Below are 25,888 nucleotides of genomic sequence, written 5' to 3' on the forward strand. Positions count from 1 at the left end.
GTCATGACGAGTTCCCCTAAGGAAGTACCTCACGGGCAGAGCGGAAGTGATCTCTAGCTGGGCGCGCGTGCTTTGCTAGCCATGTCGGCGCCCAAGAAACCTTTGGAGTTCCATGACAAGCAGCCCTGGCGCCCGGAGGAGACCATAGAGGATCCGGACGAGGTCGACGAGGATGACAGCGGTGAAGCCGACAATGGGTTCTCCCTGGAGGAAGTGTTACGCCTCGGAGGCACTAAGGTGAGGGCCGCTGGCATCCAGGGAAGGGGCGCGGGTGCTGGTGCCCGGGTACCGGTGCCCGGGAGGCTCCGCGGGTCGGGACGAACGGCAAGCCGCGCTGACGCGGGAGAGAGAGAGGTCGCCTCGGCCCGAGTCCCCCTTCACAGTGTGCTAGGTGCGCTTCCCACCCCTCCTTTCCAAAAAACGTTTTACGTGATTAGGATGTAGGTTTTCCTTTCATCTCTTTGGCGTAGGAGTAACCATCACTCCATCTGGCGGGTTAGGACCCCAAGACCGCTTCCTTGGTCCTAACCCCGTGGCTTCAGTGTTTGGAACGTCAGCTGTGTGGGAACTTGCAAATCTGATAGTCGCGGGGACTTGCGCCTGCGCACTGTGCGCCCTCGAAGCCCTCTTTCTTGGAATGTACGTGCTAGTATGACAAACAGCAAACCAACTTGTAAATAAATAGGTTGTACCTCGGACGCTAAGTAATGGGTGTTACAGAGGATTAACGGTGGCCTTGCCGTTTTAAATGGTAACATCAGAGCGGATCTCTGAGAAGACAGTTGAGCGAAGAACAGAGCTACGTACTTGTCAGATGGAACAGCAGATACAAAGTATAATTGCGCCCAACTGGTGCCATGGACGGCAGAAATGGCACTGTAGTTGACGCAGAGAGAAGGGAAGAATAGTAAGAAATTAGATAATCAGATGTAAGAGAAAGGGCTTATCTCCACCACTGAAAGATTCTTCTAAGCAGATACATAAGCAGGATTGGTTCGGATTTCTAGAAGTATTCTTTTATTTGGAGACTAAAGATGAGGCTAGAAGGAAAGAGATATAAGAATATTTTACCCACAAAAGGAATTATATTTAACATCTGAATGGGTAATATCACTTCATGATTAAAAACCTGTCTTTTTCATAGCAATACAGAACTGTACAACCCAAGGGAGGGGAGTAAGGAGAGGGAAAGGGGAAAATGAGGGAGGAGGTAACAAGTTGGATAAAAAATGTACTTGCCTTTCATATGAAACTGTAACCCCTCTGTACTTCACTTTGACAATAAGAAAAGAAACTGTCTTCCAGTAATAGTCTGTACCTCACCATGCAAATACTTACACGCGTATTTTTATGAATTGTGTTATTTTTACACAAATAATACCACATATTTTGCATCTTTGTCCACCTTCAAGAACCAAATATATATCTATAAATATCTTGTGTTGTTGGTCTAATAACTGCATAAATCATTATGTCTTAATTTTAGCCAGCCATTTATTGTGGTTACGTTGTTGCCTTGTTTTTGCAATCTTAAGTAATTGCAGTAAATTGCACTAAACATATTTTTCTTCACATTTCTAAACGTGTACTTTTTCCAAATTTGTAGAAATAGCACTTTTAGATTAAAGGCTATGGGTGGGCCTTTTAGGTGTTTGTTGTTATTGTTTTAATGTTGCAGAATGAAGCCCAGGGCCTCCAGCATGAGAGACAAGTGCTCTACCACTTGAGCCACATCCCCTAACCCATAGTTTTGATTGATTTTGATAAATTACCCTCAATAGAAGTTGTGCCAGTTTACACTCACATCAATCCTGTTTGCAAGCACCTTTTTCTCTCACTTTCCCAAACCACTTTTATCTTTGTTCATCTAACAGGTTAGGGGTGGGTGTATCATTGTGGTTTTAATATGGATTTCTGTAAATGTAAAGTTGAGCATATTTTCTTATCATAGAAGGATCTTTTCTTCCCTATACTGTTTGTATCCTTTGCAGGTTTTCCTACTGGTTATTTGTCCCTTTGTCACTGATATGACACTGTGTAGGAACTTCCAGATTAAGTTATTAAAACCAATTACTTCGCTTTGAGTTACTTTTTTTTAGTTTGTTATTTGTCTTTTGGTTAGCTGTATGCTTTGTGTGTGAGAGGAAATAACTTTACTGACCCTATCCTTTGTGAACTTTGAGGTTTTTTAATTTGAAAAATGTTTTCCCTACTCTGAAATTATTATTTCAGTTATTGTGCTTGTGTTAGTTTATGGTTTTATTGCTCACATTTAAAAATTATCCATGAAGTATTTATTTGGGGATAAGATAGGATCACAGGTACTGCATAATAATTAGTTTCATTGATTTCAACTAATTTCAAAAATGAAGTTTTAAATGAAGTGCTGGATTTACAACTTTTTTTTTTTTTTACTTTCTTGTGTTTTCATGCAGCAAGATTATCTTATGCTGGTTACTTTGAATGAAAATGAGGAAGTGGTGGATGGAGGCAAAAAAGGAGCAGTTGATGACCTTCAGCAAGGTGAATTGGAAGCATTTATTCAAAACCTTAATTTGGCTAAATATGCAAAGTCTTTAATTGAAGAAGATGAACCAGCAAAAGAAGAAAATACCAGCAAAAAAGAGGCAAAAGTATCTAAAGTAGATAAGAAAAAGCAAAATTCAGCAGAAAATGAAAAGACATTAGTCAGCAAGAAGAAAAATAAGCCAGAACAGTGTTCTGGTAAGAATGACAGTGTGCCAAAAGTGAACAAAGAGAAACAACAGGACATCTTTGAATTCTTTGAAAGGCAGACTTTGTTACTCAAGCCTGGAGGCAAATGGTTTGATCTAGAGTATTGCAATGAATATTCTTTGGAGCCTCAGTCTCAGGAAGTTGTGTCTAAGTACAAAACCCTGGCTCAGAAGCTGTATGAACATGAAGTCAATTTATTCAAAAACAAGACGAGTAATCAAAAGGGAGGCTCTTCTACCTGGATGAAGGCAATTGTATCCTCTGGTACACTAGGTGACAGGATGGCAGCCATGATTCTTCTCATCCAGGAGGACGCTGTTCACACACTCCACTTTGTAGAGACTCTGGTGAATCTTGTTAAAAAGAAAGGCAGCAAACAGCAGTGCCTCACGGCTTTGGATACTTTCAAAGAGTTACTCATCACAGACCTTTTGCCAGATAGCAGGAAATTAAGAATTTTCAGCCACCATCCTTTCCACAAACTAGAAAAGATGTCCAGTGGCAACAAGGACTCAAGAGATAGAAGACTGATATTGTGGTACTTTGAACACCAGCTGAAACACTTAGTAGCTGAATTTGTGCAGGTCTTAGAAACTTTAAGTCATGACTCATTAGTAGCCACTAAAACTAGAGCTCTTACAACAGCCCATGAGCTTCTTTGTAACAAACCTGAGCAAGAAAAGGCTCTTCTTGTTCAAGTAGTAAATAAACTGGGAGATCCTCAGAACAAAATCGCCACAAAAGCTTCTCATCTGTTAGAGACATTACTCTGTAAACATCCCAATATGAAAAGAGTTGTATGTGATGAAGTAGAAAGGCTTCTCTTTCGTTCAAATATCAGCTCCAAAGCTCAGTATTATGCAGTTTGTTTTTTGAATCAAATAGTCCTCTCCCATGAAGAAAGTGAACTGGCTAACAAATTAATAACTCTTTATTTTTGTTTTTTTCGGACTTGTATCAAGAAAAAGGATATTGAATCAAAAATGCTTAGTGCCCTTTTAACAGGTGTGAATAGGGCATATCCCTATTCCCAGACAGGTGATGACAAAGTGAGGGAGCAGATAGACACCTTGTTCAAGGTGTTACATATTGTTAATTTCAGTACCAGTGTACAGGCCTTAATGTTACTTTTTCAAGTCATGAATTCTCAGCAGACAATTTCTGATCGATATTATTCAGCCTTATACAGGTAAGTACACTGTATTACACTGTATGAATATAATGAGTAAGTTGGTCCCATGGCAAATTCAGTGCAGTGCCTCTCTGCTGGACAAGAGGGAGAGTTAGAAACCTGGAGATTAGGCCTCCCTCAGCAACTCAGTACTCATCCACTTTTGAGTTATTTGAGCTAGAAGCAAAATTAACATTTTGCTACATTTCTTTTGGAACATAAAGGAAATAGGATTGGAGGTATAAATGAAAACTCTACTTATTTTCACTCTTATATATCTCCTCCATATAGCATCAAAGGTATCCATTCAGCAGGTATGCTTTTTTTAGCCAAGCATGATGATACACACCAATAATCTCAGCTTTCTGTGTTTGACAAGGGCATGTTTAGGGGTTGTAATTTCAGAGGGTTTTTTTTTAACATTGAGGTTTTGTTTCTAACCTTTGCAACTGTGTTACAACTCTCCCAGCATATCATATCTTTTTTGTGTGTAAGGAAAAGTATACAGCAGTACTTAATGTAGCATAAACTCAAAAGTATAATGTCTGGGTTTGTATCCCAGCCACAACTTTGCTATCTAACTTGGGGAAGATAACTTTTTATTAAAACCCTATCAGTAGATATGAATAACCTATTTTATATTACCTCAGTTTATTAGTAAATGTAAAGAAAAATATCTATCTTGTATAGTTATAAAGATTAAAAAACTGGGGCTGGGAATATAGCCTAGTGGCAAAAGCGCTTGCCTTGTTCGTATACATGGAGTTCAATTCCTTAGCACCACATATATAGAAAAGGCCAGAAGTGTCACTGTGGATCAAGTGGCAGAGTGCTAGCCTTGAGCAAAAGGAAGCCAGGGACAGTGCTCAGGCCCTGAGTCCAAGCCCCAGGACTGGCAAAAATAAAATAAAATAAAGATTACAAAACTTTCCCAAGGTCATAAAGCCAGTGACCGGTAGAACCAGGACTTTAATGAAGATTGATGAGTTAATAAGTTAGCTCTGTAAGAAGAAAGGAAGAGTTGTAACAGTCTCCCTTTTAGGTCCTGCTTCTAAGGACCTAAAAATCTCCCACTTAATACCCCACCTCTTAAATGTTTCTCCATGTCACAGTAGCACCCTGCCAGAACCTAAGCCTTTATTTACCATATAGACTATGTGGTAACATAAATCCAAACTATAACAATATACATGTTAACTCATGTAATCTTCATATGTATGTTAGGTTCTTAGCATGGCCCAGCTCACTTAAGTGCTGGCTGCTAAGTAACATTTTTAGTTTGGGAAGTGTCCCGACACTGAAAATTGGAAATATAGGATTTGGGGTCTTGAAAGTTTTTTTTGTTTTAATATTTGAGGATTACAAGAACTTCTAATTTTTCAGATTACATTTGTCTGTGTCTGTGTAACATCACAAGTTTGTTGAACACAGCATCAAATACAATTCCTAAGTTTTTAATTGCTCTCTGCCAACAGCTCTCACAGATGGATTTCTTTAAGAGGTTTGTAAACTCCTGAAGTGTTGGCTTGTTGTGGGTTTTACTGAAAATCCTTTAAGTTGAAAGAAAAAGCCTCCCTAATTAATGGATAAAAGACATGAGATTATTTGGTTTAGAGAAATATGATTTGTCAAAAACTTTGGGAACATATTCTTTATTAAATGATGGAGACTCTTCTGTCTAAATTGTCAACTGTTTTTGTGATATAGGATGGAGTTTGTGACTAAAACTGAGTTGAATGGATAGAAATGTTGAAACGTTTAAGTATGAAGAGAGAGTTCAATAGCAAACAATATAAAAGTATCACTAAGAGCTTCTACAATTACACAGCTGGCAATTGGTGGACATGGGTATGGAGATCAGTATGATAACAGTTCACAAGAGTAAGTGATTTTATTTCTAACAGTAGTGAAAGTACTTAGAAGAAAGGAAGTAATGATTCCACCACGTAGTGTTAAAGCTAATATGGAGGATAGGGAGCATTGTGAGCATTCTATGGTCTGGAGGTCCTGGCCAGTCTCTAGAATTTGCAACTAGGAATGGAGTACTTGAAAATTTGCTGGAGGCTCTAATAGAGCTCCAGTGGTATAGCACATGTGAAGGCCCTGCACTCAGTTCCTAGTACCATCACCCCCAGACAATTATCACATGAGATTAGATCCAAGCAGCCTGCTAGAGACTTTGGGAAGAGGACACATAATGGCTATATTGATACAAATATTTAAAAAGCTGTGCAGTTTAAAAGTATAGTTGGTTGTATTGCTAGGGACAGTTTGGGCTTCAACCACCAAAGATCTCATGGTGGTATATATCCGAGGAGTAGGTTTTAGCCTAAAAAAACAAATTTCTAGAGAGCATTTGTCTAGTACACACAGAAGGGCCTATATTCTTTCCCCAGAGCCAAGAGAACAGGATTTCTTGCAAAACAAGCTGTCCAGCATTGGATTGGGTTACTAGCAATATACATACATCCACTTACCTTTTAAAGTACACATCCAACCAACCTTGATCTTACAACCTTAGATTCTGGCGTTACAGCAATAATAGGACAATTCCTATTGGACCTTGAGTGAAATTGTAGAAAAGCCAAAGAAACATCTTGTGAAACTGGACAATATACATGTAGAGACTGGAAGTAGTAGATGAACTAGTTTTATATGCTATGGACATGGAGAGAGTTGAGGAAGAGTATTCTGAGCAGAGAGGGACATGGATGGAAAGGGTACTTTGCAGTCAGTACATTGAACTGTAGATTAACTAAAGTCTTCATGATTTATTTTCTGGATACCTGTGGTTACCCAGAAAGTAAGTAGCAGTGCAAGGACAAGCCTCACATTTCCTAGTCCACTGCTTTGTGAGTCAGTTTCCCTTTGGCCTTTCTATATCTGCCTAAAACTTACACTGTTAAGTCTCTACCTGTTGAGTTATAAAACAGAAAATAAAATCACAAATACAGGCAAAAAAGCAGGGAGGAGTGCTTCCTATTCCTTTTCTTCTTCCTGTGCCTTTTCTTCCCTTTTTTTAACCCTCATCAGCTCTCTCTTTGGGGTCATTGATTTACATTTTATCTATTAGGGCAGAAATGATCTCATTTGAACAAGAAGGAACGTTATCGCGGAGATGTGCTTAGGTGATTGGCTGTTGAGTCTAAAGTGTTGTAGGGATGATTTTATGAATAAATATTTGTCCTTGGTTTTAACCATTTTACAGAAAAATGTTGGACCCGGGGTTGATGATGTGTTCCAAGCAAGCTATGTTTCTTAACCTTGTCTACAAATCTCTGAAAGCTGACGTCGTGTTGCGCCGGGTGAAGGCTTTTGTGAAGAGGTTGCTCCAAGTTACTTGTGTACAGATGCCACCGTTCATCTGTGGAGCTTTGTATCTTGTGTCTGAGATCCTTAAGGCAAAACCAGATTTAAGAAGTCAGCTGAATGATCACCTGGTATATTTTACAACTGCTTTTTAAATTGAGTGGGTGCTGTGATATACTAGTTCTTTTTGTTTTGTTTTGCTTTGCTTCAGTGACAGTAACATAACTTTACTAGAGCTTCTTACAATGAGTTCTAGAGTTGGACATACCTGGTTTTTGGTGCTAGGTTAACTACAGTTAACTAGCTAAGCAGGTTGATTATGTTTTGAAATAAGAGTGTAATCTTTCATTCTAACTAGCATTGAAGGCCATCATTCTACTTTACTATTTTCATATTTAGTTAAAATTGCAATGAGTGAATCTTCAGAACTCTAGATTATAAAATTGAGTGCAAATTTCATGGTACCAGATTTCATTAAAGCATGTTTTTGTTAGGGATCTGATGATGAAGAAAATTTTGTAGACATGGAGGATGATGACATAGAAAAGGTCACGGATGCAGACAAAGAAGCAGAAATAGATGCAGAGAAAAAAGTTGAAACAGAGGAAACTCTGTCTGGAAGTAATACAGAAACTAAAAAAACAAAGGCAGCTTCCTGGGTACACTTTGATAATTTGAAAGGTGAGTTAAATCTTTAAATTATTACCTTAGTTTCTTCTTTGATCTTCATTTTAAAAGAGAGGGTGGATTGGCCCTAAGGCATGCTAGGCAAGAACTCTACCCTTAAGCTTCATCTGCATCCATAGAAGGAAATTAACATTACATGGAAGTCAGATGAAGAAATTGTAAGAATGTTAGATGCACCATAAATCTCATTTCCTTCCATTGTAAATACCCCTTTCTACCCTTGAACCAAGACCTCAAAACATGGAACACATTATACCCAAAGGTGGTATACACACGGAGTATAATTTGGTCATATGTTATAATCTTATATATCTGAAAATATGAAGATAAAGTAAATCTATTCCAAGTAAGAATTATTTCTGGGCATGCTTTTGATGACAAGTATCTGGAGTATCCTATAGTCACAAAAGACTTAACTTATTCCATGTTCAGGTTATTTTCATCTTAACATTTATGACATATTTTTTTTCTCTGTACCTTTAGTTGCTATACACATCTTGTGGTAGTTGGGGTAAATATATTGTGTACTTTATTCAAGAACAAATACTAAACTTTGAAGATAAATTATATTTAAAGGACTTGGAATTTTTAATCTAACATCCTAGGCTAACTAAGTAAGAATGTTGGAACTTATACCTGGATGTGGTAGATTTCGTGGCCTCTTGTGCTAGGAATAAAGCATTTGAAAATACATTCATTGTTTTTTGTAGGTGGCAAACAGTTAAATACTTATGATCCATTCAGTAGAAATCCTTTGTTCTGTGGAGCTGAAAACACAAGTCTTTGGGAACTGAAAAAGGTGAAGCAATTTCAAATTATCTTCAATTCACTTGTGTTTTATATTCTTGCCTTTGTAACTTTACACCTTGTAGTTTGCATTGTTCTTGCAAATAGTAAATAGAGGAGTTAATAAATAATTAAATTTGCATATTTGGTAGCAAATGGTGTTTGTGGAGTTCATTTTATATAAAATAAAATGCATATTGTGCTGGATTGCAAATTATTGATTTTATTGCTTTTTATATGTAGATTATTGCATATAACCGTAGTAAAATGGATAAAGTATGCTTTATGCATATTATTATAATTTTTTTGCAAATAAAGTTACTTTTAAATGAAGAAGGGGAATTTGTATTTCTAATGGCCTGTCTGTGATTTCTGTATGAAGTTGTGTGTTACCACTCCAGCCCTGGAATCCTTGATTGTGTGCATGTGTGTTCACATGCACATGTGTTCTAGTACAGTCGTCTCTTACTATATCTCAGTTCACTTATTGTGACTTCACTGTATCCTGGTTTAAAAAAAAATTGTGGTCATTCATATATTGCGGTAGTTAACATTTCGGAGACCCCTGTGATAGATGAAAATCCATGAAGGAGCAGTAAGTGAACTGCAATATAGCAAGAGACGACTATATAACACTGATACTTCGTATATTTTCGCCTCTCGCTGGGGTCTCTGGAACGTTAACTCCACAATAAGTGAGGAATCACTGTACTAGGACTTGAACTTGGGATCTTTTGCTCTATCTCTGCTTATTTTTTCTGTTTAATTGGAGAAAAGAGTCAAAGATATACTTCCTGGGCTGGCTTTTACATTGATCCTCAGATCTTAACCTCAAGAATAGCCAGGAATATAAGCATAAACTACCAGTTCCTGGCTGGAATCCTTTATTTTTAAGTGTATAGACAGTCCTAAGACAAGAGTATTTGAAAATCACATTTCTGCACCCAGGCCAAAGTTCAAGCCCCACAACTGACAAAAAGAAAAATAAATCACTTTTCTGGTGTGTTTAAGTTTCAACTTTGTAGCTGTTCTCATGCTATAATTATGGGCTGGATTGAATTTAGAAATACTGATGGATTCATATTTTTCTTTTTAGTTAGCTGAGCATTTCCATCCTTCTGTGGCCCTTTTTGCAAACACTATCCTTGAGGTGAGTGTAAAAAAAAAAAAAAAGTTATTGTCATATGGTGTTTTCCCCCACAGACAGAATCATGTATGTTTCATTGCTCTTATAAAGGAGTAGTATCTTAGCAAATAATTCTTTCCACGCTGAGACAAATGGGTTTTATGCCATTACAAAACAACTGTAGTTGCCACATTCTGGCTTTTCTAGATAAAGAATCTTCTCTTTCTCATTTCTACTATATCACTTCAGGGTTTGGTTCCTGGCTAATGTGTAGTTGGCCTCCATTATTAACAGTACTTATCCATAAAATCCACAGTTCATCATAAAGTAAGTATGGTAGGGATACCTAAAGTTTTATTTGTTGCTTACATGTGTCTTTGATACAATTTAATAAAAAGCTCATGCACCAAGGTATTATTTTTTAATTAAGTTCTTCAAACCTGGCTTTCTACTTTTCAGGGAAATCACATTCAGTATTCAGGAGACCCACTGCAGGATTTCACACTAATGAGATTCTTAGATCGATTCGTATACCGAAATCCAAAGCCACATAAAGGCAAAGGTATGCCTCAATCTACGAACTACTTCCCTTTCACTGCTGATACTTAGAAAATAATATGAGCCTGTAACTAGTATAGCTAGGTCTTAACATTAGTTTGTTGTGATTTGCATTTCAGAAAATACTGGCAGTGTTGTGATGCAGCCAAAAAGGAAACATTTTATAAAGGACATTCGCAGTCTTGCTGGTAAGTATAAAGCTTGGACAGTTGAAATGGGAATGGGTACAAGACAATGAAATATGAATTATTCTCTACTTTATCAAGGTAAAGTTTCAAACCTATCCAAAGTAAATAATAATATGGTGACCCTCTTGTAACCATCACCCAGCTTCAGCAATTATTATCATTTTGTCATTTTTGTATCAAGCTCCATCAGTAATAGCTGCATACGTTCTTATCCTTTGCTGTTCAAACCATGTTAAACTCTCTAAAATGACATACAATCTGCTTTGTTGTAAAGCATCTTTTGGGTTTTTTCCAGTACTAAGGATTGATCTAAGGGCCTCAGGCTTGGCTACCATGTGAGCCATAGCCCTAGTTCTTTTGCTTTTCATTTTTCAGATGGTGTCTTTTATTTCTTTTTCTCTGCCTGGTTTCAAACTACAATTCTACTTCCACCACTCAAGTAACTATAACCACAGGCATGAACCACCACATCCCACTTATTTCTGAGATGGAGTTAAAATAAGTTTTGCCTGGGTTGCCTGCATCCTCTTAACCTCTCCTGAGTAGTTGGGATTACAGTGTGTACTAATATGTCCCCATACCCAACACAAGCGCATTTTTTTCTGGTATCGGAGTTTGAACTCAGGGCCTTCTACTTGCTAAATAGTTGTACCCCCTGATCTATACCTGCAGCCCAAGGCACATCATTTTTATCAACCTTTTCCAACAAACATATAAAGGGCTTACTCAAAAAGTTGAGAATTTGAAACCTAATCTTTCAACCAAAATCAGTGAGATTTTAATTGTGAAGACAGAAAGTCAGTACTCTGAGTTTACTATTCTCATTTCATAATTTTCCCAGCATTAAGTAAAATTGTAGGAAATTCTGCTTACCTCTAACTAGCTGTTCCTAGAAGAGCTAGTATTGTCATTTTCTTCCATGATGAAAATGGCAAATTTATAGTGGTTATTATTATTATTATTGAATTTTTATTTCTCTTGAAGTGTAGATCCTGGATGCAACTGGAAAACAACCAACACCCTGTCCCTTCCCCTGTGGGTGGACTGTGGACTTTTTTTTTCTATAGTTAGTAGTTTCGAATGTTGCCTCTCCATTGTTCTTTGTGATGCAGAATCCCTTGTCCATCTTGCTCACACTTTTAAGATTTTATTTAGTCTCACAAGCTTGAGTAACATGAAGAGGAGGGCTGTAAAAAATTAAATGCTTTCGTTTTGTTTTTGTAGTGAACAGCAAGGAGTTCCTTGCCAAAGAAGAAAGCCAAATACCAGTGGATGAAGTGTTTTTCTATAGGTAATATACTTGATGTAGTTTCATTTGGGGAGCTGGTTGTAAAGTTTTAGATGCCATCATTGGCAAATTACTAAAACTACAAATGATGTGTCTCTCCATTTTTGTGAGGGAAATTTAAATCACTGATTGTGATACTCTGGTATCTTAAAATTAGTTTAGAGAATCTAATTTTTTGTTTTATGAATCAGGCTTTGTAAAACGTAGGCTTAATTTTTTTTGTTTGCTCACAGCTGGCATTCTACTAATTGAGTCATACCTCCAATCAACTCATTGCTACTTTGTGAAAACAAAGATGCTATCTTAAAAAATAGCACCTTGTAGCTCACACCTGCAATCCTAGCTACCCAGGAGGCTAAGATTTGAGGGTCACTGGTTCAAAGCCAGCCTGGTCAGGAAAGTACATGAGCCTCTTATCTCCAGTTAACTACCGAAATGCTGGAAATAGAGCTGTGGCTTAGAGTAGTAGAGAGCTAGCCTTGAGCCCAAAAGCTCAGGGACAGTGTCCAGTCTCTGATTGCCAGCCCCAGGATCAGCACAAAATAATAACAACATCTTGCTTGTTAGCTCCAGCTGGCATCAAACTCATAATCCTCCTGTCTCAGCCTCCAAATTCTGGGGCTCAGAAATATGCCATAACTCCTGGCTTTTTAAATGTATGTTGTATTGTTTTATGTTTTATTTATGCCAGTGCTGAGGCTTGAACTCAAGCTCCTGCTCAGCGTTTTTGTTCATGACTGGCATTTGAGCAAGATCTCTACATATTGGATTTTTGCTGGGTAACTGAAGATAAGAACTGTGAGTCTGATCTTAGCCTCCTGAGTAACTAGGATTATAGGCATGTGGTCAGCTAGAAACTTAAATCTTCTAAGTTTATTACACTTCACATATACATTACAGCTATTGTTGAATTCAAAACCTTTCTTACAGATTAAATACAAATTTCATTCTTATCCAGTTGGGCATGTGCAACAAGATCAGACCTTTAGTAAAACTATGTAACATGCATTTTATTCTAGGTATTATAAGAAAGTTGCTGTTGTTAAAGAGAAACAAAAACGGGATGTAGATGAAGAAAGTATAGAAGATGTGGATGATGAAGAATTTGAAAAGCTGATTGGTAACATTTTTATGACTCAATTTGTAAAGCAATCTATTACTGTTTGTTCATAAAACATGGAATGTTAGAGGCAAAAGTGAGCTAAGTGATTAGACATCATTTAGCTAAGAATGTCATGAAATACCACGGAGGATGAAGAACTATGTTGATACACCAGCAGTAGTCACATTTGTATCATTTAGGTGCTTGTTTTAAGCAGAATCATGTTGCTGTAGTTGATTTTATTAGTTAGAAGACCTGTCAGCCTTCTTATTCTTTGCAGTGTCTCACAGTTTTTATATTCTCTGGCAGACACATTTGAAGATGATAACTGTTTCACCTCTGGAAAGGATGATCTTGATTTTGCCAGGTGATATACTTTTCCTTCTTCTCTTTACTCTTTTCCCTTGTATTTTCCAATTGTCCCTCAGCAGACCTTAGAACTATGTGACATACAGGGGAAATGAATTCGGCTAAGTTTTAAAAGTCAATACAGTACTTCCATTCTGGACCTTTACAATGAGTATTAATATACCTTACACAGTGTCAACAGTCTCATACCCTGCTAATCATCGCACATTAGAAAACACTGCCCTCTTTTATATAACATTTTTGTGTGTTTTCCAGCAATGTGAAGAAAGAAGCAAAAGGGACTAAGGAAAACTTGGAAGATGAAAATTCTGAAGGCAGCGATGATGAGTTTGGTAACCTGGATGATGATGAAGTTTCTCTAGGAAGCATGAATGATGAAGAATTTGAGGAAGCTGATGAAGATGGAGGAACTTTCATGGATGTAGAAGAAGATGAAAGTGAGGGCGTTCCAGGTACTACCTCTCTCTTTCTCCATGTAGGCTAGTTTTTTAATAAAGATTTCTCATATAGATATGCATTCAAACTAATACAGACCAGAGACTTAAAGAGAACCTTTTTCCTTCTTTTTTTTTTTTTTGTTGTTGTTGTTTTTGGTTTTTTTGCTTGTCCTGGGGCTTGAACTCAGGGCCTGAGCACTGTCCCTGGCTTCTTTTTGCTCAAGGCTAGCACTCTGCCACTTGAGCCACAGCACCACTTCTAGCCATTTTTCTGTATATGTGGTGCTGGGAATCGAACCCAGGGCTTCATGTATACAAGGCAAGCACTCTTGCACTAGGCCATATTCCCAGCCCCTCTTTTTCCTTCTTAAAACTGAAAGTTTTGTAGAAGTTTATTTTTTTCAGTAAGTTAAGGCTGACCTTGTGCTTTAATCTGCAGGATTAAACTCTATACAGTGCCTGCTGAACTGTTAATTTGCCTTTTTTAATGTTAGTTTACAAGATTAATGTTAATTTACAAGAATCTGGGAGTGTAGCTCAGAGCTAGAGTGCTAACCTAGCCTGTGTGAGAAGCTAAATGTGGTATATGTGCTTGCCAGCTATTCAGGAGGCATAAATAGGAAGATTGTGGTCCAGGCTGGCCCAGATATAAAATAAGACCTATCCCCAAAATAACTAAATAGAGCTAGGGACATTGCTCAAATGGTGGAGCACTTGTATAGCAAGAGTCCCTTGAGTTCAAATCTCAGTAATACTACTTTTTTTTTAAGTTAATTTTTTTTAATTCCCATCATAGTTCTGTAACTTAGATGGAATAAATGAAGATCAACATTTTATCATACTGAAAATTAGCAGAGAACACCAAACACTGTCTTTTTATTGTTTCTAACTTTTCTTGGCATTTCATGTAAGTTAGTGTACACATATCTGCCTAGCTTCCTGTTACTTATTCTGGAGCTCACAAGTTTCTTCTTTGAAGTTTTAGCTGGCACTGGCTCACACTTGTAATCCTAGCTGTTTGGATGGCTGAGAACAAGGAGGATCATGGTTCAAGGGAAGCTCAGGCAACAAAATTCTTGAGACACCTTTTCAACCCACAATTGTGTGCTGTGACACATGACTGTCATCCCTCTACAACCTGGTGGATTGTGGTCCCAAGCACATACCCAGGGGGTAGTAGGAGCTTATCTTTAAAATAACCAGCACAAAAAAAAAAAAAAAGGGGGCTGGAGCAGCAATTGAATGGTTCACCAATTGAGTATCTGCATGACAAATTCAAATCCCAGTATTGGGGGGAAAAAATTATCTTATTTGTTTTAATTAATCTAGTAAAATATATGCTTGTACAATATAGAGAACTATACCAGTTATCTCTATCCTTGAAGTCTATCTTAATGTAATTATAAAGGTACAAAACCCATGGATCAATAGTTCAGTGTCTTGCTATTAGATTTAAGATTTCAGTGTATTTTGAAGTAATATTCTCTAGTCCTGTTGTTTATAAATTGCTGATGAGCAATTTTTTGGGGTCATAGATTTTGATGAATTCAACTCCAAAGTGAATACTAAGAAAAGCAAGAGAAAGAATGGAGGTAATATTGACTTTGCCGGGTCATTTCAAGGTAAGAAAATGCATTTAATCTCTTAAACCTAAGCAGTTTCTACATGAAAAGTAGTTTCACCATAGTTTTGGAGAATAAAATTAATTGGCATAATTTAAAGGGATTTTTCTTAAAGATATTTTTATAGCTTGGCACTGCAAAAGGCTGAGATCTGAAGATCATGGTTTGAAGCTAGCCCAGGCAGTTAAGTCCATGAGAATCTTATCTCTAATAAACCACCCCCAAAAGAGCTGGAAGTAGAGCTGTGGCTCAAGTGGTAGAGTGCTAGCTTTGAGCAAAAGAAGCTTAGAAGGAGCACCCAGGCCTGAGTTCCAGCACCAGGACTAGCACACACACATACACACAAAAGATGTTTATATAAGAGGATCTTTTTTAATGTGAAAACTGTTATTTCCCACATGTACTACCACCATTTTCTCTTTAAGTTTCTTCCTCTCACACTTAAATATTTTTAGATCATCTTTTTATTCATATTTAAAGCATTTATTGGCATAACATGCAAGTCCTGAATTTTCATAATACATGTTTCCTTTTTCCTTTGCTCAGACATTCTTTGCCATTTGACCCTTGTAAAAACCCTGTTTATTAACTTTGCTGTCCTATTTTAGGTGACTGAAATTTTAGAAGATATTTTAGTTCTTTCCATTAATCTATTTAACAACATTCTTCTCCATGTATCTATGGGACCTGTCAGCCGTGGCAGTCTCCCTTCCTAGCCATGGAAGAGCATGATTCTTGCTGATTGGCAAAGCTGTCACCATTTTGTTGGTATCAGATTCTGACTTGCACAAGGAACATGTGAAAAAAAAAAAAAAACATTCTTTACAATATATCTTACAAGATTATGCTTTAGGGCTGGGAATATGGCCTAGTGGTAAAGTACCTGCCTCGGATACATGAAGCCCTGGGTAAGATTCTTCAGCACCACATAAACAGAAAAAGCCAGAAGTGGCGCTGTGGCTCAAGTGGTAGAGTGCTAGCCTTGAGCAAAAAAGAAGCCAGGGACCATGTTCAGGCCCTGAGTTCAAGCCCCAGGACTAGCAAAAAAAAAAAAGATTATGTTTTAGAGTATACCATTTGAAAGGTGATAATAAATGAAAAGAATGTTGCATCAAGTAATGGCTTTTAAGTTTTTTGATAAAATTGGAGGAAACACTCTTTTGCTTCTAATATTTAGCTTGTACTTCCTAGTAAATAATGAATAAAAATTAATTTGCCAAGCTAAAAAGTAGTGAAAAGCTATCTTTAAAACTTTATTTACATTTAGGCTGTCCCCTAGTTGCAAGATGACTTAATTGGTAGTTATTTGTTATTGTTCAAATATCACCTGCTTTTAAATGATATAAGATCATACTTGATATTAATGGCATGTGCAGTTTTTCTCAAGATCATCCCTTAGGAAAAACATGTTTATCTGAAGTCCTCTTGCAGCTTTTACTAGGTGCTATTCCCTTTGTAACCTTGCCTTCAATAATAATACTTCAGGAGAAATTAGCCTAAGATTTTAGGATACCTGATGGGATTGATTTGGGGGAGAGAGAGAGAGATGATTTGGGGAGGAGGGGGATAGAGGAGGTACATTATATCCACCTATAGGTGTTGAATATCATTAGGAATTAAAAAGTGGTACAAAAGTGCTTTCTTATTGGGACTACACATTTATACATACAGGATATATGAAGCCAAACATTGAATCTTCCCAATGATCTCTAGTACTGCTATTGACATTGACACCAAAGATACAAGGAGTTTAAGTAATACTATTTCAGGAAAGGTGGGAATTAAATATAACAGTATTTCAAGTTAATATACCTTTAGAACCTTGTATGAATTTAAATTAATACCAAAAAACAACACTTTCTTATTGGCCATTTTGAAAAGTTTATAGATTCAGAAGTATAGATGAGTTAAGGAATACTTAGTAAGTAAATTGATAACATTGTAGACATATCTTCATGACATTTCCATAGTCCAAAAAATAAGATCTCTGAATTAAAGTCTACATTTTGCCTTAAATATTCCAAGCTCTGCCCATGATCACTGTGGGAATTTAGTCTTGCTTGCTACTATGCATTTCTTCTCTAGTAAAGTGATCAACAGCCAATTCTGAAAAACAAGAATACACTATTGTTATCTAAACCAGCTCTTAAATTGCAACTCTAAATGCCAGCATTCTCTCTCCATTAGAAGTTAGTTGCCATTAAGTTTTTATGTTTCTAAATAAAATTATATTGAAAGACTTACATTTTTTAAGCCATTAGATATCAATTGAATAATCTAAACACGTTTTTCAAGGACCAAGGAGTAAAAAGAAAAAAGGAAACTTCAATGACTCCAGCTTGTTTGTGTCCGCTGAAGAGGTAAAAATAATTATTAGTTTAAGAGGTTTGTTATTCTACATTATTTTAAGTGTTTAATATGTTTAACACCACCCCTCTCCTTTTTTGTTTTAAGTTTGGTCACCTATTGGATGAAAATATGGGATCCAAGTTTGATAACCTTGGTATGAATGCCATGGCTAACAAAGACAATGCAAGTAAGTAACTTGAAAATAGTCTTCACCTGCAATATAGGTCAATGGTAGAGCACTTGCCTAGTATGCCAGGAGGCCTGGGATCGATGCCCCATACTAAAACAAACTCCAAGTATGAACTTAGGTGATGGATATTTTGGGAGGACATTGTTATGGGACCTTACAGCCTGGAATGAACAGCTCTTTCGTCTCCCACTCTATAGAAGATGTAGGATTAAAATGTATTTAAACATCAAACTACAAACTTTTGTTAACAATTGTTTTTAGGGGGGTGGGCTGTTTTTATAGAGAATGAGTTTGCTAAAAGTACCTTTGTGTGCTTAAAGACATTTTGATTATTTCTGATACTAAAAGTTACTTGTTTCCTTCTTTTGCAAGTAAAAGTATTCAGGAGAAAGGGAAACTGTAGCTTTTGTCTCTTTTCCTCTCATTTCATTTCCTAACACATTAGGCTTTGACAATAAAATATGCCAGTGCAGTCCATGGCAAACCTGGCATTCCTGCTGCTCAAAGTTGGGTGTTGTGTAGTAAGTAGTCTAGACTCTATCCTGTGATACGCTCATCTTTCTTCTCTTAAAGGTCTCAAACAGCTTAAGTGGGAGGCTGAACGGGATGACTGGCTACACAACAGAGATGTAAAAAGTATCATCCAAAGAAAGAAAAATTTCAAAAAGAAGAGACTGATTCAGAAAAATCAAAAAACAAAGAAAATGAGAAGTTCAAAGTAAATTATAAATTAAATTTCTACTTACTCTTAATTTTTGCTATTCATCCACTTTTCTTGATCTTGCTCTCTAATTCCATACATTCCAGACATTTCAAGGGACTTGTAATAAACTATAAATAAAGATAGCTGTCATTTATAAAATTGTGTGAAATGTTAAAACATTGAGAAAAATCAGTCTTTGACATATTGCTACATAGCAAAATGAAAAGGACAGTAGGATTTCTTCCCTTGTAAGCTCAAGCCATTTTACTGATTACATAATGAGCACTGTTTTTTACATTATATCAAATGTGGGGCTGGGAATATGTCCTAGTGGTAAAGTGCTCACCTCATATACATGAAGCCCTGGGTTCGATTCCCCAGCACCACATATATAGAAAACAGCCAGAAGTGGCGCTGTGGCTCAAGAGTGGTAGAGTGCTAGCCTTGAGCAAAAAGAAGCCAGAGAGTACTCAGGCCCTGAGTTCAAGCCCCAGAACTGGCAAACAAAACAAAGCAATACGTTTTATCAAATGTTAGCTTTAAGCGCATCTTATTCAGTCTTTAAAGATTCCATTAGGGGGCTGGGAATATGGCTTAATGGTAGAGCGCTTGCCTGGCATGCACAAAGCCCTGAGTTCGATTCCTCAGCACCACATAAATAGAAAAAGCATGAAGTGGTACTGTGGCTCAAGAGGTAGAGTGCTAGCCTTGAGCAAAAAGAAGTCAGGGACAGTGTTCAGGCCCTGAGTCCAAGCCCCAGGACTGGCAAAAAAAAAAAAAAAAACCAAAAGATTCCATTAAGTACAGTTTAAAAACTCCTGACAGAGAAGAGCTATGAGTTAGCAAACCTGAAAGGAGGAAAATGAATTTTTTTTAACTAAAGGTTTAAGCTCTGGTTTGCTTCTGCCACCTCAAGAGGCCTCATTCTCAAGTCCATGGACCCATGGAAGTATAGCTCTGTGGTAGAGAACATCCTATCCTGTGGGGACCCAAGTCCAATCTCCACCAAAAGATAAAGAATCGAGTCCACTAACTCACTATGCCCTCATCCAGTTTATGCCAGGTGAGGGGGAATCTTCCACACTATGTGGTCTAAGAAGGAGCTAAAGGAGGATGAGAGAATGGTATTGAAAATTGACAGTATCATAGAATAAATTCATTTAGTCCTTAGTCATAAAATTACTACAGAATTTCTAGGTTATCTCCAAAATTTACTTTGTACTATATTTTTACTGAAGGCAAAACATACCTTCCAAGATGAAAGGAAATTTCTTGCTCATTGTTTGCCTGAAATCTGATATTTAAAAAAAAAAGTCTTGATTAGACATGGTCAGAAATTCATTATATTAACACATAGATCCTCAATTCAGTGCTTTAAGGTCTATGAATCACATACATTAAAGTTTTGTTTTTAAAGTCATCCTAGAGCTAAATTCATTAAAACAAAATCTAGGTTGGGCTTACCTTCACATGTAGCCTTCTTAAAGTTAGAGGCTTGTTTTTTAAATTAGACCTGTATGTATGATGTTTTACTTAGAAATAGGATTTTAAAACATTTTCATGTCATGAACTATGTATCCTTTGTTGTTTTTTATGAATGCCACTTTGCCCTGATAAGAAATTACAAAGATTGTACCTAGTTTTTAAATTGATAACTTCAATTTGCTTTTAAAAACTGTTGGGGGGAGGGGGCTGGGAATATGGCCTAGAGGCAAGAGTGCTTGCCTCAAATACATGAAGCCTTGGGTTGGATTCCTCGGCACCACATATATAGAAAACAGCCAGAAGTGGCGCTGTGTTTCAAGTGGTAGAGTGCTAGCCTTGAGCAAAAAGAAGCCAGGGACAGTGCTCAGGCCCTGAGTCTAAGCTCCAGGACTGACCAAAAAAAGAAAACAACAACAAACAAACAAACAAAAAAAAAACTGTCTTTACATACAGCTTAAAAGTAACAAGAAAAAGACAAGTGACAACCTTCACAGATAGTCACTACCCAAGACTACTCCAGGCATTATTGAAGGGGGAAAAAAAGCTGCACTTCCTAATTTAAAGGAGGGCCTTAATGTCGTTTTTAAATGTTGGGTCCTTTCAGTAATAGCTTGTGGGTTTTTAGTGTCACTGCAGATGCAAAGGAAGACTGGTGCAGCCTGTAGAAACATTATCCTGAGAATGCCTGGTGTTCCTCTTGTCTCAGCCCACAACAAGGAAAGATGTGGGAGGTGGCCAGTCTCCTCCATCCGTGCTCTCCCTCCCCACGAGTGCAAGCCAGGGAGGTACGAAGGAGTTTCCCCATTCTACAAACTAACATGCTTAAGGGAAATGTGAGTCACCTGTTCTACAGTAATGAGCACCCACTACCCCTTCTGCCCCTCAAAACCTTCAGTACACTGAATCTGAAGAACATGTGTCCACAAGTGCCACCAGCATTTAGTACCCAAAATGTGTCCCCGTATACCCCTCCAGAAAGCATTACTGCCGAACTGTGATTACCTTGGTTTGTGTTCATCTTATTAAACAAAAAGTATGCTCCAAAAACACCCAAAAGTTCAGCTACTAAAACTCCTTTAAAGATCTTCTTTGCTGTTGGTTCCATGGTACAGGCCGTCCTAAATTAACAATAAAATATGTGTAAACCTGAACAAGCATGTATAAATAAATTTCCATTTGCTGGATCTAAAAACAGTTCTGGGGTGTTGTGTGTATAGGAATAACACTAGGCTTGTTTTACACTTGCCGTCCATATCAGTGCCTAGAGCACAGTGAGTAACGTTATTTTGAAGGTTTACCTTTTTAATAACGAGTTCATTTATTCAAATAAATTACTGAAGTGAGCCATACCAGTTTTTACTAGACATAGGATACCAAATTGAGTAGTAAATTACTCAATTCCTCTTCCAGAGTTGCTATTCTGTCTTTCAAAAGTAATTGTGTCCCAAAAGGTTTGGTTAACGACCCCCGAGCGCAGGGCCCAACTCAGGTCCCAGCTCCTGCGCAGGGCCCAACTCAGGTCCCAGCTCCTGAGTCTGGGCTGCAGCCCTGGCCAGCCAACCTGCTTTTTACCGTCACAGTTTCAGCTCCTGAGTCTGAGCTGTAACCCTGGCCGTCGGTTCGCTTTTTACTTCCCTAATAAATCCATCTTTTTGCTTGAAAAAATAAAGGTTTAGTTAAAAGCAGTACCCCAGTGTTCTTTAGCAGGCACTCCAAATAATTACACAAGAGGCCCACCACAGGTAGAAAGCTGATTACTGCCTAAATTAATTTAACTTTTTTTCTTGTCAGTTGTCGGGCTTGGAACTCAGAGCCTGGGCTCTGTCCCTGAGCTTTTTTGCTCAAGGCTGGGGCTCAACTACTTCGAGCCACAGCACCACTTCCAGTTTTCTGGTGGTTAATTGGAGATGAGTCTCAGACTTTCCTGCCCCAGCTGGCTTGAAACCTTAATCCTCAGATCTCAGCCTCCTGAGTAGCTAGGATTACAGGTGTGAGAGCCACAGGTCCCTGGCTGGTAATTTGATTTTTATTACAGTAACTAAAGGCAACTGAGAAAAGAAGTGTAGTGGGCTGGGTGAGCTCAGTGGGAAAGTGCATGTTAGCGTTTGTGAGGCCCTAAAGTCTGATCCCTAGCACCTTTGAGCCAGTGGCTCAAAGCCTGTAATCCTAGCCACTCAAGAAAGAGGCTGAGATCTAGAGGCTTAGAGTTCAAAGACAACCAGGGCAGAAAAGTCCATGAAGCCATCTCAACTACCAGAAAGGGACTGGAGTCAGGGCTCCACTGGTAGAGCACCAAGCTGAGGGAATATACACGTCTGAATTCAATCCCCGTATCTCCTCCAAAAAAAGGGGGTAAGTGGTCTTTTTAAGCAAAAACTAGACTGCCGTTTTAATATGTGAAATGTAAACTCAAATTGTAAGCTGAAAGGTTCCCCTCAGAACCACCTACTTTTAATCTCAGGTTTTTGGTTTCCAGTGTGTGCTGTCAACACTTTGCTCCCTACAGAGGCAGCTTACAATTCCGCTCACCTCCATCTGCTTCTGCCTCTTCACGAGGACTGCGGGTGGAAGTAATGAAATACTCTTTTTGTAGGATTATCCTTCTAATCTGGTTACCACGTGTCCCCGCGCCCCCAAATTGCCTTTCCTCATTTTGATAATGTGATCACTCGGGGATCAAAAGATTAAACCCTTCATTTCTCATGAGAAATGCAGACAGTGAAGTTTTCCGATAACTTAGAACGACCTGAGGCAGGTGAATAAGCAAGCCATGCTTGGTACAGGGGGCTCAGAGATGAACCTGCAAAAGCAGGTGTTCCCTCCGGGTCCGCGCGGCCCGCAGCGCCGCCGGGCTCGAGGCGCCCGCCTGTTCTAGGTCCACGGCGGCCGCCAGGCCAAGGTCTCCCCGAGACCCGGAAACCCCGGGCCGGGCCCGCGCCGGCTCGCGGGATCTGGAGTTAAGGACACGCGAAAGTTTTCATGGTCCCAAGTTTTCGCCGAGGGACCCCCCACGACACCCATCCTACCCCGCGCATATGGGATCCCCCAAGTCAGTCTGCCTTACCGGAGGCGCGCGCACCGGAGCTGCGCAAGCGCGAGGTCACAGCGCCCCGCCCCTCTGTTGGCCACGCCCCCGCGCGCAATCAGCGACCTGGGTGTTCTCCCTTGCGGGGTTTATTTACCCCACGTAGGTAATTAATAGCTCTTCTGTCAATCACGCAGCCAGTAAGAGAAAGGCAATTCATCCGAACCCAGGATCCACACCCTAAACCGAAGTGGGAGGAAACAATGCCTGAGCCACATTCACCAACAGCAACATGGGAACCCACTGAGTCAGGACCTGACCTGCGCGTTAGCCAGACCCCTAGACAATTCCTGGGCAAATTAAAACTCGAGAAGCACTGAGTATACTGCTCACCAGGCGCGAAGAGGAGAGGAGGAGACCGTGGGAACCGTCGAGGGGAAAGAACGGGAAAGGAATACAAAGACCTATTAAAGGGCCACGCGACAACGCCTAGAATACCCAAAGCTGTAAGGTCTACCCCCACTGCAGTGTGGTCCACAGGGAAGCCATGTATCCACAGAGAGCTGACACGGACGCACGACGCTCAGGGCCTCGCTTCTGGTGCAAGGCTCGGGATGTTTTGGAAGAGAAAGGATGAATAGTTTCTTCAGCACCAGGTATGGAAGCTCTGAGGAGAGCTCCAGCACAGCTCCGGATTTCCTACCCAACGATGCCCCTGAATCCGAGACAACCTCAATTTCATTCAAAGATTTGTCTTTAAAAAATTTGTATTAAAAGCGATCCGCATGGCTTCCATGAGAGATTGTGTTAGATATATGTCGCTTAAGACTCTATTCTGTGTCTGGAGTAATTCTGTACAAAAACTGGATGGCTTACAAACAATGGAAATGCATTTCTCATAGTTCTACAGGCTGAGAATTCCAAAAGCAGGACTGGCAGATGCAGTCTGAATAAGGGCCAGGTTTGTTGTTTTGTGAGATGGTGCCTTCTTCCCATGTCCCTCGAGCTGTAGAAGGAGAAAGGGGTTCTAGGTTTCCTTTTAAAGGGGCACTAATCCCATTCATGAGGGTTCCATTCTCACGAATTAATCATCTCCCCCAAAGCCCGACCTCTTTATATTATTACCTTGACAGGTTAATATTTCAATAAATGAATTTTAGGGGGACACATACTATTATCACATGTATTTAATATGCCAGAAAATTGGTGTTAAAAATAATATAATATGCCCTTGGGCTGAGACTATGGCCTAGTGGCAAGCGTGCTTGCCTAGTATACATGAAGCCCTGGATTGGATTCCTCAGCACCACATATATAGAAAACGGCCAGAAGTGGCGCTGTGGCTCAGGTGGTAGAGTGCTAGCCTTGAGCGGGAAGAAGCCAGGGACAGTGATCAGGCCCTGAGTTCAAGGCCCAGGACTGGCCAAAAATAAAAAATAACAATATGTCCAAACAAGATGAAAATGCCATTGGAATGGCTCAAATAGGAAGAGAGAGAGAGAGAGAGAGAGAGAGAGAGAGAGAGAGAGACAGAGACAGAGACAGAGACAGAGAGACAGAGAGACAGAGAGATCAGGTGCTGCTGGTTCGTGCCTGTAATCCTAGCTAGTCTAGAGGCTGAGACCTGGACAGAAAAGTCTCCAAGACTCTTAACTCCAATAACCCAATAAAAATGCTGGACTGAATGAAGCCTTGGCTTAAATAGTAGATCACCAGCCATGAGCAAGAAAAACAATGAGCACATGAGACCGTGTTCAAGCCCCAGTAGGGCACATGAAGGAGAAAATGAAGGAAGGAGAGAGGGAAGCAAAGAGGGAGGGAGGGAAGAAAGGAAGAAAGGAAGAAGCAAATAAAGAATGAAGGAAAGAGGAGAGAGGAGAGGAAGAAAGGAGAGAAAAGGGAAGGAAAGAGGAAGAAAGAAGAGAACAGCAAGTTGGAAAGATGATTTTTTAAATTTATTTTTATTTTATTTTTATTTTATTTATTTATTTTTATTTTTTTGGCCAGTCCTGGGGCTTGGACTCAGGGCCTAAGCACTGTCCCTGGCTTCTTCTTGCTCAAGGCTAGCACTCTGCCACTTGAGCCACAGTGCCACTTCTGGCCATTTTCTGTATATGTGGTGCTGGGGAATCGAACCCAGGGCCTCATGTATACAAGGCAAGCACTCTTGCCACTAGGCCATATCCCCAGCCCATGGAAAGATGATTTTTAAGGCTAAAATAAATGAAGACATGTAATCACTCTTGTGTGCAATGACTATAAAAAGCGAATGGGAAGATGTGATTTTTTTTGTCATTGTGGAGCTTGAACTCAGGGCCTTGGTGCTGTCTCTGAGCTTTTCTGCTCAAGACTAGCCCTGAACCACTTTGAGGCACAGCTCTACTTATGGTTTTCTGATGGTTAATTGGAGATAATAGCATCATGGACTTTCCTGGCCTGGCTGGCTTCAAACCTGGATCCTCAGATCTCAGCCTCCTGTAGCTAGGGTTACAGGTGTGAGCCACCAGCACCCAGCTTAAGACTCACCTGAACCCACAGGCATGAGGGTGCCAATATGTCACACAATATATGTCATTTTGTGATTATTAAGCCATCGCCTTTCGCTGTGCATGCCAGACAGCTCTGAATTGAGCAAAAGAATTGGCAGGTTGTCAGAGTGAGCAAAGCCTGGAGAAACCCACAATAAGCATAGCTCACATCACAGATGCACCCCCTCCCCCACCCCAGGTCCCCACAGTCCTCTCATCATGTGCATTA

At 39.2% G+C, this 25,888-nt stretch overlaps 2 protein-coding genes and 1 non-coding gene across 6 annotated transcripts; 2 read left to right on the plus strand and 1 right to left on the minus strand.

Annotated features, from left to right (window-relative positions):
• Positions 1 to 31: 31 nt before the first annotated feature.
• Cebpz (CCAAT enhancer binding protein zeta) lies at positions 32 to 18,716 on the plus strand. Of its 2 annotated transcripts, XM_048353114.1 has the most exons (16): positions 32 to 237; positions 2,436 to 3,925; positions 7,116 to 7,347; positions 7,711 to 7,897; positions 8,614 to 8,702; positions 9,786 to 9,839; positions 10,275 to 10,377; positions 10,493 to 10,561; positions 11,786 to 11,852; positions 12,869 to 12,969; positions 13,261 to 13,318; positions 13,576 to 13,772; positions 15,293 to 15,379; positions 17,675 to 17,739; positions 17,834 to 17,915; positions 18,492 to 18,716. In XM_048353114.1, the coding sequence occupies exons 1-16, from the start codon at positions 82 to 84 to the stop codon at positions 18,638 to 18,640; spliced, it is 3,186 nt and encodes a 1,061-aa protein (XP_048209071.1). In that variant the 5' UTR covers positions 32 to 81; the 3' UTR covers positions 18,641 to 18,716. The 2 variants fall into 2 exon arrangements, 1 of the variants encoding a protein (XP_048209071.1); XR_007211927.1 differs by lacking the exons at positions 15,293 to 15,379; positions 17,675 to 17,739; positions 17,834 to 17,915; positions 18,492 to 18,716 and adding an exon at positions 14,114 to 14,252 and having other exon boundaries at positions 13,576 to 13,872.
• Positions 16,048 to 16,179, plus strand: LOC125356948. Its single transcript, XR_007211990.1, has one exon. It is a non-coding gene; the product is annotated as a small nucleolar RNA SNORA24 (small nucleolar RNA).
• Cebpzos (CEBPZ opposite strand) lies at positions 16,430 to 23,481 on the minus strand. 3 transcript variants are annotated; one of them, XM_048353118.1, is made up of 5 exons: positions 23,477 to 23,481; positions 21,109 to 21,224; positions 19,871 to 19,915; positions 18,665 to 18,749; positions 16,430 to 17,485 (listed from the first exon to the last, which is right to left on the minus strand). In XM_048353118.1, the coding sequence occupies exons 2-4, from the start codon at positions 21,209 to 21,211 to the stop codon at positions 18,667 to 18,669; spliced, it is 231 nt and encodes a 76-aa protein (XP_048209075.1). In that variant the 5' UTR covers positions 21,212 to 21,224; positions 23,477 to 23,481; the 3' UTR covers positions 16,430 to 17,485; positions 18,665 to 18,666. The 3 variants fall into 3 exon arrangements, with proteins under 3 accessions (XP_048209075.1, XP_048209077.1, XP_048209076.1); XM_048353120.1 differs by lacking the exon at positions 23,477 to 23,481 and adding an exon at positions 23,171 to 23,208; XM_048353119.1 differs by lacking the exon at positions 23,477 to 23,481 and adding an exon at positions 23,133 to 23,175.
• Between the last annotated feature and the right edge of the window lie 2,407 nt (positions 23,482 to 25,888).

This window comes from Perognathus longimembris, chromosome 8 (assembly GCF_023159225.1).
Source record: "Perognathus longimembris pacificus isolate PPM17 chromosome 8, ASM2315922v1, whole genome shotgun sequence".
NCBI classification, from domain to species: Eukaryota; Metazoa; Chordata; class Mammalia; order Rodentia; family Heteromyidae; genus Perognathus; species Perognathus longimembris.